General features: G+C 36.7%; 1 protein-coding gene across 4 annotated transcripts in view; it reads left to right on the top strand.

Moving 5' to 3' along the window:
• The window catches only part of LOC126760159 (homeobox protein 4), a 29,885-nt gene extending 15,239 nt beyond the window's left edge, over positions 1-14,646 (top strand). For 2 of the 4 annotated variants that reach the window (XM_050475608.1, XM_050475609.1), the window contains exons 4-10: positions 1,905-2,987; positions 12,183-12,277; positions 12,344-12,512; positions 12,884-12,974; positions 13,041-13,148; positions 13,214-13,346; positions 14,295-14,646. In XM_050475608.1, coding sequence (XP_050331565.1) covers positions 1,905-2,987; positions 12,183-12,277; positions 12,344-12,512; positions 12,884-12,974; positions 13,041-13,148; positions 13,214-13,346; positions 14,295-14,306 — 1,691 coding nt within the window. In that variant the 3' untranslated portion in view covers positions 14,307-14,646. Of the gene's footprint in view, positions 1-1,904; positions 2,988-12,182; positions 12,285-12,343; positions 12,513-12,883; positions 12,975-13,040; positions 13,149-13,213; positions 13,347-14,294 lie in introns of those variants that run through there. The other 2 variants (XM_050475610.1, XM_050475611.1) reach the window with 2 other exon arrangements.
• Positions 14,647-18,670: the final 4,024 nt, after the last annotated feature.

An 18,670-nucleotide genomic window follows, 5' to 3' on the forward strand; every position in this document is an offset into this window, starting at 1 on the left:
GGATTCGGTTAAGGGGTTAGGGGTAGTCAGAGGCACGAAAAAATGAGAGTTTTCAGAATTTTTTTTTGCTATTAAATCGTGTTATTTTACAAAAGTAGTAATATGGCATTATTATACAATGTGTTGCCCTGAAGTCACGAAAATTAAAAAAAAAAAAATTATTTCCAAAGATATAGTGTTTGTGTTGACCCTGTTCCAAAAAAAGGTACTTGCGGTGACAAGCATAAGTCCTTGGAGATTCATCTAAAATCAATCGGACAAAAAAAATTAATTTTATAAATAGATAAACTCGGGCCTGATCGAAGGATTTTCTTTTTTTTCAAAAATTAACAAAATGGCGGCCTCAGGAAATTTTTAAATTTTTGCGAAAAAATAAACAGTTAATTAACAGTCTTAAAAAATCGAAATTTTCGAAAAAATTAAAATCCTTGGATCAGGCCCGAGATTATTATGTATCTAAAAGCTGTATAAATTTCATTAAAATCTACTGAGCGGTTTTCGAGTTACAGTTGTCACCGATTCAAAAAACATAGTTTTGAGAAAAACATAGTTTTGAGAAAAACGCGTTTAAAGTTTCACACTAGCGCTTTGAAGTGCCAGAGCTCTCTTTGTTATTTGTCGAATGACTCAAAAACTAATTATCGGATCAACATGAAATTTTCAGGGAATATTTTGAAGAAATTACACTTAACGAAAATGCAAAAAAAAATTAATTTTTGGAAAATTCTAACTACCCCTAACCCCTTAACCGAATCCAATAGATAGATATAGAGTTAAATATTGTTGTGCAAATTAACACCACAATGTCCGAAATAATTTTTCAAATCGGGGGAATATAGGTTATAGTTCTCATATAGACTGGGCATGGATAATTAACCAAGGTAACGGTACAATTTCCGAACATATTGTTCAGATCAGACCACTATATCATAGTGCTGCCATTGATTGATTATTATACGAGGAGTGCAACGCGACCTTAGGTCTATTGTGTGTATAATAGGGTGCTTCAAAAAAATTTTTGAACTCTTACCCCCTCAAATGTTAGTGATTGACAAACAAAATATCCTCCCTCATGCCAGGAGCTGTAGCTTAACTCTAAGGGGTCGCTATTTTTTATTTAGGTTCCCATCCATTTTACTTACATCTGCAGACTGCTGGTTAGTCGATTAGCAGGTGTTCTGGTGTTTCAGGCTCCCTGTCGCAGAACCGCCAATTTACGCAAGAAGCTAGGCCCATGTTGTATAAATGTTTCTTCAGCTTGCAGTGGCCAGTGTAATGCGACGTCGAGCCGAGTTAGTTTTGGGAAAGCGAGACAGTTGTAATAAATTACAAAAATCAACATCGCTTTATTTCGGTATAAAAAACGAAAAAAGTAATCTCTTGGATTCTGTCTAATTCTATTAATCTTTTTTGAAAGAAACCAATCAATGTCATCTGATAATAGCTACAATAATAGGTAATTATAGTTATTTAGTTAATTTTCCAACAAATCTCCATTATTTTAGCTCCTTTTCTCCATGTAATATTTGATAGACATAATCATCCATAGTAATGAAAAATTTACTATATGAATTGTTTGTTTCAGGCATAAATTAATTAAAAGATGTAGTCAACTGGATGATATCTCCCGTTTCATAACCTCTGAAATATTACAAAAGAAATATTAGAAAAAATCGTACTTTACTTACCTTTCATATTCTGTTAAAAATTTTTCTTTGAAATGTACCGTACTTTTTATTGTGTATATCATTATAGCCGAAAATTAATAATACCATTGATTTTTAATTAAAAAAGGAACACTGGATCTTAAAAATAATATTTACAACAGAGAAGAAATGAGGAGTAAATATGTTAGTAAAAAGTTGTTTTATATTTAAAATAATTAGTTTAATTTTGTATTTCAGGTCCAAATGGGTGCACCAATCGACCTAATTCTCGCAATTCTTTGAACAGTCGTCTTTCGAGTTCACATAATTCATTAAGCACTTCATCGGCAAATAAACCAGACGATTCGATATTCATTACTCAAGCAATGTCCCACGATGCATTACTTACTCGGGAAATATCTGATTTTTATAACGTGCCCATAGATTCAGATATATACGCTCTACCAATAGATATGATAAAAACGGATAAAAATAACAGCATAGTTGAGTACAAAGAAGATAAGCTTACGGATTATAGAAAAATAAATAATTTAATATTCTCTGAAGAAGACTATTATAAGCATTCTAAACTAAGTCGTAAAAATAATAGAAACAAACGGAAAAAACGAAACAGTGATACTTACGAAAATGATATAAAATATGATAATTATAAGTTCACTTCAAATGCTTTCAAATTAAAAAATAGAAAGCCAGCTTTTTTGAATGAAACTGAGGATTATGGCACGCATAGATTTTCTAATACTCAATTAGATTTGAATCCACCTCAAGAACGACTCCATATGACTTTGAGCGAAGTAAAAAAATATTATCAAACTATTTATACCAGAACAAAAAACCGGACAAGTATTAATAACGAACCTGATAAAAATGCTTTCAAAAAACAGTCCGAATGCACGAAAGGTAATGATTCATCCCCACGTTCCAGGCCTAATCTTTGCTCTATCGGAGAAAATGTTTCTACAGAATGTAAAGTAACCACCAGAACTTTCAAAAGCTATAACGAAAATAATGATAAAATCAATAACAACAATATAAATAACATCGTGTTGGCCAATAATTATAGTATTACTGAAAACCAAATGATAAAAGTTGAGGAAGTGGATTTATCTTCTCATGTCATACGAAGCGAGAAGAAAACACAATTTTCACTAAATTTAAAACAAAAGTTTTGTAATATATTTCGAATTCGACGAACACAACCACAATGTCAAACGAACCCGCCCGGTATTGAAGAAAATAACAGTAATCGCGAACGAAGAAGCACTGCAGAAAAACACAAAAAATTTCAGTCTAGAGCATTGCCCCCATTACCCAAGAAGAGTAAGTATATAAATTTATATCTTTTAATGTTAGCCTACTTTTAAAACGTCTCTTCTCAAAAAATTTACCAACCACCAACAAAGTTATAGAATTGAATTTATACAAGAGAGTATGTGAATACCTTACTAATGTAGTACAATTACTACCGCTAAATGCTACCAAGTTTGGTTTTAAACATTTTAGACCAATGACAATTTTTTTTATTAATTTATTTAAAATTATCAATATGACATTAAAACAATTAGTTGAACTCCAGTGAGAACAGCAAATACTAATTACTCTAAATTTAAAATATAAATTATGCCCGTCCATTGGCCATATAATAGGCACACACATTAGACTAATTAAGTTTTACCTCCGAGTTAGTATGAGCGAGATGTAATGGAAGAGGTGTCAAATACATATCTAAGTTACAGTGAAAATAAGCGAAAACTTGGCTACAACCGCTCCATATAACATAATTTTAAATTTCATTTGAGAGCGTGTTTTTCTAGCAACGGTGCGACTTTGTGCTTAGAATGAATAAAGTTGGGTGAAAACTTGCCCTAGACCACATATAACTAACAAGACTTATGTATATACCTGCAGGTATTACCCTGGACTTAAGTCTTGCAATTTGCAAGAGTATGAACGTTCGGTTATGCCCGAATTTAGTCCTTCACTACTTGTTTTCTATTTTTTTTTAATAATTTATTTCCGAACCACCAGAAAATAGTAAAATTTAAATTAAGTCATCAGGTTAGCATATATTCTTTTTCAGTATTTTTAAAAATTTTAAAGCAAGAAAATATTTCTAAACTTATGTATTAATTAATTTTAACATTTGTATATTTTATTTTCATAGTGAGTCGTCGAGTTCTCCTTTGTTAGGGATGATCTCAAAGCTCCGATCAGGTAGCGATTCGTAAATTTTGTAATATGATATAACGAAATTGATTACCATTTCTAATACCTTCAACAAACTCCGACTCGAAAACTTTGCTATCCCACCATCCCCACACCGTTTGTTTTACAGTAGGTAGAAAAAGTAAGTTATCAAAGTGAAATATCAATCAGCGAAGTGAATAAAATTTAAAAGTTTACATTTTTTCAAATGAAATATTTTTTTCTTATTGAGATCATATTTCAAAATATCTACTTAAAGTAATTTTAAAACAAAAGAGAAGTTTATTGCTTTTAAAAAAGGAAAACGTACACACATACAGTAAATTGCATGTAGAAAAAATAAGTTATCGAATTGTTTAATATACACAATGGTTATAATTTCGTCTTGATAGTTAACCCAATCGTTGTTGCATGGAGTTGGCAAGCTTCAAACACTAATTTTGAGGAAAATTATTCCAAATGTTACATATGCAAATGCAAGTCGGGGCTTTGAGGAGGCCATTTCAATACACTCATATTTTCATTTTGTAAATGTTCTGTGATGACTTTTGCAGTATGAATGGGCGCGTTGTCCTGTTGAAGAGGTATATCCGGTCCAATTAGTAGGTGACCCTCGGGGATGGCGTGCTTCTCTAAAATATTTAAATAAACTGCTGCAGTAACTTTTCCTTCCAGGACTACAATATTGCTAGGAGCATTCGCAGATAAGCATTTTTCCAACGACTTAACTGTGGGCAGAGTGCACTTGTATAATAGTTCTTGTCCGGGTGAGCGTCAAACGTAAATCATACCGTGGGAATAACGAAGACAAATCATCTCCCGTTGTTATTATTGGGCGACTCTCTTCTTCCTTATGACTCGATTTTCTTTGTTGTAGCCGGCAATAACTTTCCGTATTGTAACCTGACTTTTATTAAATTTATCAGCAATATAACGCTGCGTGTGACAATATTTTTGCAAATTAATTATGGATGAACACTCCTCATTCGTTAATTGTTTAAAATTCACCATTTTCAGAATTTTTATTTAATTCACCGTAAAAAAACGTGTTAATATTTCAAAAAATAAAACTAAAAACAGGAAACTTTAGTTACCAATTCAATTTGAAAATTTATAAAATAAAGAATTCTTACACCTTTAATGCTTGTTTGTAATTTATTTTCTAGTTATAATATGAAAAGCACTAATTACTGCCCTTGATAACTTACTTTTTTCACGCGTTGTCACTGAGCATTTCAATAGAAGGCCACAAAAATTTCTTACCAGATAAGCGGTTACCACTAAAATCATCAATTGCGGTACTTTGATAACGTTACTTTCCGAACATATACAAAAAAAATTATATTCAATTAAGCGAAAAAGTATAGAGCGTTTAAAAAAGCGCTGATTGTTTTCATAACTTATTTTTTCTACATACTGTATACTGATGTCCGGTATAATCATAGTTTGTGCTTTAATCCCAGACCTAAACACGCGGACAGTGCTTTATCTTATCGGGAAAAGCTTCAAACAAATTTTAAAAAGGAGTAAAAATTGCAAAATATAACACCGGCCGACAAATGAAAATTTTTTGAACGTTGTTTGTATTTAAGCCACAAATATCACCAATTTTTACTATTTTACACACGAAAACACCTACATATTTGCCCTATCACATCAAATTTTTTTAAAAGAAGAAAAAAACATTTTTTTCAAAATGTAAAGAAAAAATCAATAATCATATTATAAAAACATATATTTGAACATTTATAAAGAAAACATTGAATATAAACAATGCTACAGGACTATTTGGAGTGACGTCTTTTACGTTTCGCGACAAAATTACGTCTGGGTGTAGTTTTTTTGTGAGTATCTTCAGTAATATCACGTGTCTGTGGCCAGCAGTAATCAGCCAACATATTCACATTCCATCGACCTTGGTACCTTGTCTCCATAGTTTTTATGTCCTGGGAGAAAGGTTCCACTCCCTGCTCTTCACTGTAATCAGCAATATTATCTGGAAAAAAGTCCACGTGTGAATCTAGAAAGAGGAGTTTTATGCTCATATTTGCAACCTTACTTTTATAGTCGGGGTGTTTATTATTTCCTAGAAAATTGTTGACAACATCTTTGAACGCCAGCTAAGCTTCTAAATTCAGTGTTATTCATTGTAGCATCAAATTTTTCATCAGCCATCAAAGATTTGATTTGCGGTCCATCGAACACTCCTTCTTTAATGTTTGCATTATATAATCTTGGAAATTTTTTACACAGGTATTCATAACTAGCATTGTTTTTATCTAATGCGGAGGAAGTAAAATTTTTTCAGGACTAATTCAATTTTTTCGTATAACGTTTTTTGTCCCTACTTTGAGATTTTTACAAGGATCCCATTGTTTTTGTACGTAGTGCTTGTCTCGTGCTCAACTGTCCCACTCGCACAAGAAGCATGAACATTTTGTATATCCTGGCTGCTGGCCTAATATCACAGTTATAATTTTTAGATCTCCACAAAGCTGCCAACCGTGCTTTTCATATCCAATTTTATCTAACAATGTTTCTAAATTTTCATAAGTCTCTTTCAAATGAACAGAATGAGCGACTGGAACAGAAGCACACTGATTAGTGTTGTGTAAAAGAACACCTTTTAGACTCCGCTTCGAAGAGTCTATAAAAAGTCTCCAATCTCCAGAATTATATTTTACTCCTAACTTTTCAATAAGATCGAGGATATTCTTACAATAAACTAATGATTTTTCCTGACTAAAAAGAGGTACAAATTCTGCTTCACGTTTTCTATACCATGCAAAATATGTATTTGGAGCTAACAGATGTTTTGTATGAAGTCTAGATCCAAGAAGTTGAGCAGATTCTTTAGAAAGATTTAGATCTCTAACTAAATCATTTAATTCACCTTGAGTAAATTTCAGTGGTTGATTTAAAATTGGTTCATAAACTTCCGTCGACCCTTGACGCTGTAAATTTGGTTCTGATGATGTTGAACTAAGATCAGATATTGAGCTTGGAAGGGGCACTGGCACGTCTGGACTATGTGGAACCGGCCGTGTAACTGAAGATACATTTGCGTAGACAATTTTATTATTATATTTAGCATTAAAACCTTTCACATTTGTACAGTAAAAATAACAATCATCAATATGATTTGTCTGCTCTCTCATATCATAGGTCTACCGAAAGGTAGAGATTGTCTTTTGCGGTATGTCCACTGTCGTAATTGTTCAACACAAGTAGTACAAACTACCTGCGGAGTCCGCGCTTTTAGTTGTACTTTGAAGCCAAAATAAGCATTATACGAATTTTCTACAAATTCAGTGATTTTCTGTTTTTGCTTTAAAGTCATAAAGTTTCCAAAAATATAACAAAACGTATCCGCATTATTATGACACTTTCTTGAAGACATTCTGTTGTTTTAACAGTTTTTCAACAACAAATCTTGTATAAAATTTGTTGAACACTAAAAGTAATAAATAAACACTAATTTCAGTAAGAAGTTTATAAACAAAGTAAATGTAAAGGTTTATTTGCATGTAATCTGTTTCGAATGGGTGTATTTCCTCACGAGAGGTCGTACAATTCGAGAAAAGAGCGCCAAAATCTAAAATTTAATTTATTTTAATCAAAAAATTTGAAAAAACCAATGTCTTAACTTTTTTAAAAACCTGATGGGATATGATAAAATGAGGTATAATTTCGTGATCAGCACTACCAAATTAGTGGAAAAAAAATCAGAACTTAAACAAGGAAAATGATGTCAGCCGGTGTAATTGTATTTCTTAACCCAAAGTGGTGGTTAATTAGTTAGCAGCCTTTTAATAGCAGATACGTTTCTTTAACATCAGTATTTTTCCGGAGATGGGAAAAGTAGAACACTTAGGCAATATAAAAGTTTGATGTCAATACGTGTTCAAATTAAATGCTAATCAAATTTCTTTTTAAAAAACTCCTGACTCGAAACTAAAAAGTTAAACATGTTTTTATTTGATTTCATATAATATAAAGGCCCAAAAACCATTTACAATCAATATGTATAAATAAACCTATTTCTTATTAAATTTCATTTGGTAACATTTTTTTATGTCCCATAGTGGTAATATTTGTTTAACACAACCTCTTTGAGATTAAGAAACTGGTGGTTTATATATCACAAGACTGTGTGGAAAACAGGGTTTGTCCGGAAAGTAATAGGACTGATTTTCTTTCGTCGCGATTGTACTTCAGAGCGTGCGCGCACCGACTGGATTCGGTGGAGGACATACTTAAATAACGAACGAACAGCTGGTCAGTTGTCTCCGAGCACCTGGAAAGTCAGGACAAACATTTTCCCGCGACGTATTTCTGTGAGTGGTGCAAATCATTAGAGCAGAGGTACGCGATTAAATTCTGTGTGAAACTCGGTAAATCTGCGACAAAGACGTTTGATATGATCAAGCAGGCTTACCCAGATGTTTCTTTAGCAAGAAGTGGTGTGTTTCGGTAGAACCAGGCCTTTTTAGAGGGCCGGGAAGAGGTTGATGATGAAGACCGTGCTGGAAGACCTGCGACTTCGACTACACCGATAATGTGACTCGTGTGCGAAATGTTTTGAACTCAGACCTCCGACCAAGTATTCGTTTAATAGCCCAGATCTTAAATTTATCAAAATCTGTGGCTCATGACATTGCGACGGAGCACTTGAACATGCGCAAGATGTGCGCGTGATGATACCAAAAGTGCCCACTGACGACCAGAAATTGCGGCGAGTGGAAGTGTGCTAAGAAAATTTGAAATGTGTGAAAGTGACCCCCAATATTTTAATAACGTAATCACAGCCGCCTTATAGCCCAGATGTTGCTTCCGAACTTTTTTTTTTTGCTTCCTTACCTGAAAGGCAAGCATTTTGAGACGACAGAGGGGATCCAATGCCTTCCGTGACGCCTTCAATGCTTGGAAATCGTGCTGGCAGCGCTGCATCGACGCAGAAGGAGCCTATTTTGAAATTTTTTTTTTGAAGAATTGTAACGATGGGTTCAATAAATTTTTTTAAATCGACTCAGTCCTACTACTTTCCGGACAAGGTCTTAATTATTAATGTGCTTTTATTGTCACTGCTATCTATCTAACTATCAGACGGATGTATTGTATGCATTACGAAAAATGTCAATAGTTTACTCAAGGCTATGCACTACTGTAGGGAAATAGTAAGAATTTCGAATTAAAACCCATTTGTTGAAATATTTTTTTTTTGACTGTCAGTGACATCTGTGCCTAATGTCACCTCAAAATAATCTGAAGTACATAAAGTGAATTCGTCGATTTCTATGATGAGTGAAATTATTCCCTTAATTTTTGTTTGTGAAATCAAACTTCTGGTGCCAAAAGTTCAGCATGTTGAAAAAGGACTTCGGTGTTTGTCGCGAGTAAATGTTTTTGATTGGTACAAATTATTCATAAAGGACTGAGAACGCGTTTACGACGAATCTCGTCAAGGACGGGCTTCAACATCAACTGATGTCAGTAAACTAAAGGTATTGGTGTTTGAGAATTGACCACTAACAGCCACAGGTCTTATTGGCATCGTCGGAATATCGGAAGGATCAGTCAAAACCATTTTGAAATATCAATTATTTGGGCTTAAGAAAAGGGAAATCACGATTGGTTCCAAAATAACTATTTTTTTTTTCGAAAACCATCGACGCGTTAACGTCTGTGGAACAATGCTTTTCGACTACCAAGATGTCATGAAACGTATTATTGCTGGTGCTTGGGCTTGGATATATGCCCACGACTCGGGAACAGACGATCAATCCGCCGAATATCGTGGCAAACGTGAGCCGAAGCCGAAAAACCACGTCAAAGCAGAACAAAAATCAAGGTTATGTTGACAGTTTTCTTCAATTATCGAGATGTGGTGCACTCCGAACTCCACATTAAAATTGGGTTGACTGCACGTTGCGACTTAAAGAAAACATCAAAAGGTGCTTTCGCTGCTTTGGACTAAGGCAAAGGGACCAACAGGAGAGGTAAAAGTACTTGCATAAAATGTGGCCATCCAGGTCACAAATGAAAAGGGTGCACAAAGCCCCATCAGGGGCGGATACAAGCATGGTTTGAGGAAACAGTTATTACACACGCACATCTTCTTCTTTACTGGCGTAGACACCGCTTACGCGATTATAGCCGAGTTAACAACAGCGCGCCATTCGTTTATTCTTTTTGCTACGTGGCACCAATTGGATATTCCAAGCGAAGCCAGGTCCTTTCCACTTGGTCCTTCCAATGTAGAGGAGGTCTTCCTCTTCCTCTGCCTCCCCAGGCGGGTACTGCGTCGAATATTTTCAGAGCTGGATTGTTTTCGTCCATTCGGACAACATGACCTAGCCAACGTAGCCTCTGCGTTTTTCCCTTGTTTTATAACTGAGTGGGGGTTTATAAACTCTATAGTCCCCTCTGGTTTGATGTCGACTTCAGTTGCATTTTCTTAAAGGGTGGTCTTAAGTGCCTTGCAAAACCTGGCTTTTATAGGATGACCCTTTCCCAGATCGGGTTCTCTATAATCTTAACCTCTGCTTCTTTTAGATTTACCTTGCTTCGGATATTCCTAAGGTCCTCGCCGTGGTAATTGCCTACTGCTGGCTGTTCAGCCGCTCTTTACACTCCTGCAACAGTAGCGATTTGACCTCGTTGGCAGAGATCGTTTTAAGTGCCGCTTGACTGCCACTAAGTTATGGCTATACGTTCCTTGCGATAGTTGCGTTGAATGTTTATCTTTGAGCACCGACTTATGGTAAAGAAATATGCTCGGAAAACTTCCCATATTTGTGCCGTCGGATACCACTTGATTGTAGTACCCCTAAGCAGTAGATCGGGAGTGGAATTATTCCATTCAGCCTTACTGCTAGGGATAACCTTTAAATTCTTAGTGAAGTTTACTATTTTGGTAATACTGTCCCTTGAGAGAAGAGCAAAGGGTATTTCTTGTTCTTCATACGCTGGAAAGAGATTACCTTACCTCTGCCAAATTCTTCTGCTTTTTTTGAAGGAGTGTGCGTTTGGCTACCAGACCAGACTAGGGGAAGCAGTATGAGTTCAGGCATGGCTTCAAGTGCTGCCGCGGGTACGCGCGAATGTCCCCCGTCATGCAGATGTATGCAAGTCATTACAGCTACCGAGAGTTTAAGTCCTACCGAAGTCTGCCATGCTTTCTAGGTCTAAGCCACCGTTCCATACGTGATAATCGGTGGCACGATCATGGAGACCACGCGGGGTTTGACACAAGTCCTTATGGGAGCTTATGTTCAAAGCAAGGTTCGGGTACGAATCGTGGACTGCGTATTACTATATCTGTCTTTAGTAAAAATTTAATTCAATTTGTTTTCAAATACTTCTATTAAGACATTTACCTTCTTTACAAAGTCTTTTTATTAGTCCTAATTTTTTCTGAAAACATGTTGCTCCATGTCCCCTCATACATGGAATTCAAGTCAATCAAGAGAGCAGTCCTTTCTTTGGTCAATATAATAGTTTCTAAACAAACAGTTTGAGGATTAGATCTTACGTCTGGAAACGTTTCTAACTAAAAACGTCCATTATAAATTCATCAATTCACGAAATATTTTTTTGACTTTGATAATTTTATGCGGTTATTCACACCCAACACCCTTTGTTTCCAGTGTCAAATAAATAAACTTAATAAATTCTTGTGCGCGGCTTTCTTTTTATTCTTATAATTTGATTTAACTCGTCCTTAACGTTTTAACTAATTCAATTAATTTTTGGCCTTTTATTCGTATGTTTTCAGTGTTTTTCTTTAAATTTTCGGCAACTGACTCCACTTACGTGAAATAAGAATTATCTTTTGTATAAATGCATGTTGTGTTTACAATATTTACGGATTTTAGTAAAGTCTTAGATCTTTCGGCGTTTGGCTTAGAACGATTCAATATATTTTACCTTTATTTAACTAAATTTTTCGCGTTAAATAATTATATTTGAGTTATCGTAATATGTAGAATGGTACTTTTCAAGCCCAAGATATATGATAATTTTCCAACATCTTACAGTTAATGACAACACTGTTTTTTTATAAACAATCAACACAAATTTTGCTCGTAAATAGCATTTCGGTTACTTCAATCAAATCTGGATTAATACTGATTATCTATACCGTTATGTTAATAGGAAAGCACGCATCGCAATTAATATGAACAAAACTGTATGTATTCATTATTGAGGCTTATAAGTAACGTGCAATGCTTTAAAGTTCATTTACGGGAATATCCCTGTTTCTGGGACTTGTATATTTCTATTTTTCCTTTCGTTTCATTTTTTCAGCTGAGTCTTATATAGAGCAAAGCAAAGGAAACTCCACAAAAAAAGAGGAAGCAAGGTCTCTTCAATTCACTTCTAGCATTGAGAAAGTTAAGGATGTAAGATGTAAAAATATTCACTAGTTTTTTAATGAATGTATTATTTTCACTAATTTTTACAAAAAGTATGGATGGTACTGGGGTCCATTATCAAGTGAGGCCGCGGAGAAAGTCCTTTCAACAGAATCAGATGGAAGCTTTATTGTACGTGACAGTTCTGACGATCATTACATTTTTTCCCTAAGTTTTAAACTAAATAATAGTGTTCGTCATGTTCGAATAGAACAGGATCAAGGTAATTGCTTGCATTAAAATGAAAAAAGTGTAACATTTCTTATTCTTATTCAGTAGTATTTATGGCAATTTTTAATTCATTTTTTTTTTTTTCAAAGTTACTTAAACTAAAAATTGACCAAAGGGAAGGTAAAGCAAATAAATAAAGGAACTTTCTTTTTTTTAATTATTTCTTTTTTCGAGTAAGTTCACTTTCAAATAACTTAACATGCAATGAAATTGTTTTACTATTTCTGCCAAATTTAAAATTTACTAATTTTGTACTTGATTAACGTTCACTACAATCATTCCAATAAAATAACCACGTTTTATATGATATAATATAACAATTCGACTGCTTTTAATGTGCTCTACTTTTTCCATATTTTTTAGGGACGTTTTCATTCGGTTCATATGCAAAATTCAAATCACAGACTATCACAGAATTCATCGAAAAGGCAGTCGAGCATTCAAGAAGTGGAAGGTTAGAATTCATTGCTCAAAAATTAAAATTAATGTTAATAATTAATATGGTAATGTTCTATTTTAGGTATCTATTTTTCCTTCATAGAAGACCAGAGCATGGCCCAATGAGAGTGCAGCTAACAAACCCAGTTTCAAGATTTAAGCACGTCCAAAGTTTGCAGCATATGTGCAGGTAAGTTACATAATCTCATTGTTTTAACAAGGATAAAAAAATCTTGGCTCTGTTTTAAATTTCAGATTTGTGATCTTAAAAACTGTTATACGTAAAGATTTGATACAAACGTTGCCGTTACCGAGAAGGCTTTTAGACTATCTTAATTATAGGCATTGTTTCTCTGAACAAATTGAAATAGACAGTTCACACGTTCAGGTAAATATTTAATAGCAGGCAATGAAGATCCAAATGCCTCAAACCCTAGCAAGAATATTAGGAAGACCGTGAAACAAGTATAGAAAACTCTTCAAACAAACGTCGTCAGAGTTTATTAATATTTGTGAAAGAACTTAAATAAAATAAAAGAATAATATTAAAAATAAATATAATAATATTTGAAACGTCAACTACATCTTGTTAATTTGTTTCGGTCAAGCTTAGCCTAAACAAACAAAAAATAGTTATCAGGGGTGTTGTGGAATCCAAGACAGAATTGCTTAGCTGTCAGAATTGCAAACCAATTCTGATTTTCATTGGTGTCACAGAATCTGATTGGATTTCCGTCTTTTCGAACACATGCAAAACCAATATTCGAATCAGCTGTGTACTAATGTGACAAAACATGCAAATGAATACATTTGGTAGCAATCCTATTAAAGTTTTTAATGAGTTCTGAATTAAGGAAAGAGTTTAAGAGATAACATTTATCGAATGAATAAGGACGCATTTGGGTGTTAAATTACATTTATTACGTTTTGTAAATTTCATATCTTTAAATATCCGGATTTTTTTTCCAAAAACTCAATAATAAAGACATTTCGTGTTTTATACTTATGTTTCCCCTATAGAAATAAAGATAAATTAATTCGAAATAATAAAATGACTTGATTTCTTAGCTTACATTTCAAGTCTGTGAGCGACTATCTTCTTGCTTTGTTTTTGATAGCAAAACCGATAAAAATGGTTTCCGTGACACCGAAATCCGATACAAATTCTGTTTCGAATATCAAACCAATGATATCTGAATTCATGACACCTACTACGTTTTTTGATCGGTTTCATTTCTGATTCCGACAACTATCAGATTCCACAACACCCCTGAATATAAGTAATAATTTCGTTATTTCTAATACACCAATTCTTTTCTAATTTGTCTATTAACAGATGCCCGAGTAGAAAATGGACGGCTAATTGGAAATACATAAATAGAAAGTATGACATACATATTATGAACGCAAAAATAGCGTTTAGAAATGTAATAGAATTTCGGCGGTATATATATTTAATTTATTGTTGTAACTTTTTGTAAAAACATATTCTATAATATCTCTATAAATATGGGATAACTGAACCAGACTGCCTCTGAATTTAATTTCTTTCCCTTGAAGTACGATATGTATATACACTTTTATTTATTGCAAGAACTTTAAATATAAAAGTAATTTTTGTTAAATATTAAGTTGTTATGCCATACTTGGTGAAGTACAAGTATTTCAATATATTATGTTAAATTTTACAGAGTTTTTTTTTTTTTAAATCGCTGTCACTAGAAATGCTAACAAGAAATAGTTTAAAATGCACTAGGTAGATGTTTTGTGCGTTGCTGTCGTATACCTTAAATTATATTGTAGTGAACTATTCAATATAATAAAAAATTTATTTCCGAATGAAGACGAAAACGCTATGGCAGTAAATTTTAAAAAGATGGATAAATATTTTCATAGAGGAACAAACATAGATTTCACAAATTTAACACTTAATGGACCATTTTGGTTTTGAGACGAATGGTAACCCCTTCTAAAGGATATCGTAGACAATGGCAGTTTACGTGATAACAGGAGAAGTGTCTTTAAATTTGTCATTCTTGTTGTTGTTTCAACGGTTTCTCAATCCCCGTTAGGATGGTAAGGGTTATCTGTGTTGTCGTCGACGTCATCTAACGGGAGGCCCAGGAAAAGTGCTTTTTCGACGGGGTCGGACCAAAGGGAAAAGGGTGTTGGATGAGTAGGGTTGGTAGGGTCAGGTGGTCAGTGTCATGCGGAGACTCGTTGCATGCTGGACATACATTGGGTATGTATGGGTCTATTCTGGATAAGTAGGAGTTTAACCTGCTACAATATCCTGAACGAAGTTGCGTTAGGGTCACTCCCGTTTCTCGCGGCAACTCGAACTCTTCGTCTACGATGGGTGGTGGTTTGACTCCAAGAACGCCATTCACGGGAAGGGAGTCGATGATGGTGTTGATGGCTCCATTGTGAATGGCGGTCAGTCGCGTCCGAAGTCCGGTTGGCGTACGACGTCGTCAAGGAAAGACCTCTTGATGCTCCTAGAAGGCGGTTCCGCTCCAAGCAGGTGGCTGCAAGGGTGAATTCGACGAAAACATCCCAGCAGGAACTGCTTAGAGAGGAGTTGCCTTGTATGTTGCCAACAACGTTTCTTTGTCTTTTTCTCATGTGCTGCCGGCTAGCGACTTGAGGATTTTGTTGCGGCTCTGTACCTTGGCAATAATCGCGGTCGTATGGGGAGTGAAGGAGCATAGACTATCAAAGGTTACACCTAAAATCTTAGGGTTATTGACAGTTGGAATTTTGACACCATCGACTGCAATATTAAGTTCAAGTCTATACTCCATCGTCCAGTTCGTAAAAATGGTCGCTGTGGATTTGGTGGGGGCAAAAGTGAGGTTCCGTGTAGTGAGGAAACGAGAAAGGTCGGAGAGGTAGTTGTTTACTTTCGAACACATGCCATCGATTCCATTGCCCGACGTCAATATCGTGCAATCATCTGCGTTCGAGGTTATGAAACGCCCTCTGGTGGCTGTGGGAGTTTCGAGATGTAGAAGTTAAATAGTAACGGGAAGAACTGCGTAATACTCGTAGTACGGATTATTGACGACCGCACAGGTAGTTCATGTTCCACCTCTTCAGTCCTGGAGGAAGCGTAGTTTTCTCAATGTCCTGCAGTAGCGTTGTGTGGTTGACTGTGTCAAAAGCTTTTGACAAGTCCAACGCTACGAGGATCGTTCTCTCACAGGTTTATGACGCTAAGTGCTGTGCACTTTTCGGTGGTGAGTGAAGGTCGGGAGTAGCAAGGCCTTCACTACTGGGGAGAGGAGAGTTATCGGACGATAGGACTCCCCTTTGTTGGCGGGGTTCCCAGGTTTCAGTAGTGGGACCACTCTCCCGACTTTCCACACATCGGGTATTTGAGGAGTGGTCAGCGACAGGTTGAGGACCTTGGTAAGATAGCTTACTCCCGTCGAGCCTAGATGCTTTAGCATAACCATGTTGATTCCATCAGGGCCAAAGGATTTAGAAGATTTCGATTTGTTGATGACATTCTGATCCTCCTCTTTGGTGAAAGTAAGTGGCACGTAGTCGTTTGGCATTTTGCGCAGCCGTCGGTTAACACATCGCTTGGTTTTATCTACCGAAGGGTGCAGTGTAAACTGCCGGCTAAAATAGCTCTCGCACTTTTTTGGGTCCGAAGAGGCATGACCATTGAATTGAACTTCAACTCGGTCGACATGTCTCTTCTGGTTAGACAAAGCCTTGACAGTAGCCCAAAGCTTACTCACACCGGTGGAGAGGTTGCAGGACTTCAGGTGCTCTATCCATTTCGTCCGCTTATGATGGTTTACCATTCGCCGAATCTCCAAATTGAGATCCCTTATTCGGGAATCCCCGGGATCGGCATGGCGCAAAGTGTCGCGCTCGTTAGCTAAAATGGCTGCTTCGACTGGGATATTGGGGCGGATTTCCGCTATTCTTCCAGCCGGGATTAAGCGAGCGGGAGCTGCTGCGATCACCTTGGGGAATCGACGTTCGCCAACGGATACGTCCGTAGGAATAGTTAGAGCGTTGAAGGTGCTCTCAGTAAATTTTGTGAAGCCGACCCAATTAGTTTTCTTAAAGTTAACGAAGGTACGGTTGTCCACAGAAACCAAATCAGGAGGTTTCTCGAACGAGATAATTATGAGCAGATGGTCTGATGCGAGAGTTAGCATAGGTCGCCAGGTTATGGTATTTATCAGACCACCACTAGCAATGGTAATATCGGGCGAGCTATTACAGGAGCCCATAACATGGGGGCTTCGTCATTCATTGTGCAGAATGTCGGATCGTCAATCTGTTCCGCCAGCTCCATCCCTCTACGATAATTTGACAGGCGGGAATGCCAAAGATCGTGGTACGCGTTAAAGTCGCCTAGTACCAGACGGGTTTCACCACGAAGTAGCGCGCCTATATTCGGATGATATCCTGTAGGGCAACATGTAACTGGGGGGATGTATAGTATATGTTAAATATTTTGAGCCTGACCGGATAACTTTACCCTGACATTCTAGGGTAGTATCCCTACGGTCGATGTCTTCATCGATTAGACGATACTGCACGGTGTTGTGCAATATGAAGGCTAGGCCACCACCATTATGTCGCTAGCGATCCTTACGTAAAACGTTGAGACCGGCACAACTCAGAAAATCTGAGTGGCTGTTGAACTTGGTTTCTTGGACCGCAGCTATCGATACGCGTTCCCGATTCATAAGTGCAACTATCTCCTCGATCTCACTCTGGAGTTCGTTGCAGTTAAATTGAAGAACGCAGGTTTGTCGCGGGTGTCCCTGGGTGATCCTGGGAGTGGCGTGTCGGTGGTGTTTGTTGCAGCTGCAGAACTCGCAGGGGCGGTTGTTGCACTGGGGTGTTGGTTAGCGGCGCCACTGTTGTGTGTTGCGTGGGCAGACTCCTGCAGCATGGGGCAACGTACGACTCACTCCACTCACGCGTGGTGCGCAGTCCGGATAACGTCGGGAAGGGACACCAGCTAGTACAGGAATTGCACTTAACTGATGCGACGTTCCGACACACGGAACAGACTGTGCGAGGAACCAGGAGTTGCTGATTGGTTCTCGCACGAGGATTGGAGCGGGATGAAGGTTGGAGGGAACATGTCAGAGTGGGAGCTATGTTGCCTGTTTGAACTCCTCAGGACTGTGGAGGTCCTCTGTTGGTCACTCGGAGTGAATGGCGATGCGAACTATGTGCAGATTGCACTGCCGTAGAGGCTAGTGTCGTAGTATTGCGTAGGCAACATGGGGCCACGTAACTCGTGGTCCACCCCTTGTGAGTCTTAACGCCTGAGCAGATCTTAAGATGGCTCCATTCATTGCATGTATTACACCTGACCGAGGTGGAGCTAGGATGGAGCCTTTTTGCGCAAGCGCACTGCTCGTTTTTTGTTTTTTTTTAATACCACAGGTTTTGTTTCATCGATGGGATAGATACCGAGAGTTGAAGATCTAGTAACCGATGCCCAGAGCATACTAAAATTATTGCGGGATCGTTTTCAGGCGGAGTTTTTCAACCGTCGAACATAAGCTTAAGCTGGGTTTGACGGAAATCACTTAGAAATTGCTTTGACTCATCTGTAACATTTAATAATGAAGTTTTCAAAGGCTCTTTTGGTTCACAAAGTAATGGAAGTGAAACTTTACCACCGGAACAGCACATTTAAGCAGTTTCATCTTTCCATTTAAAAGCATC

The sequence above is a fragment of the Bactrocera neohumeralis genome, chromosome 5 (assembly GCF_024586455.1).
Source record: "Bactrocera neohumeralis isolate Rockhampton chromosome 5, APGP_CSIRO_Bneo_wtdbg2-racon-allhic-juicebox.fasta_v2, whole genome shotgun sequence".
In the NCBI taxonomy this organism is placed as follows: Eukaryota; Metazoa; Arthropoda; class Insecta; order Diptera; family Tephritidae; genus Bactrocera; species Bactrocera neohumeralis.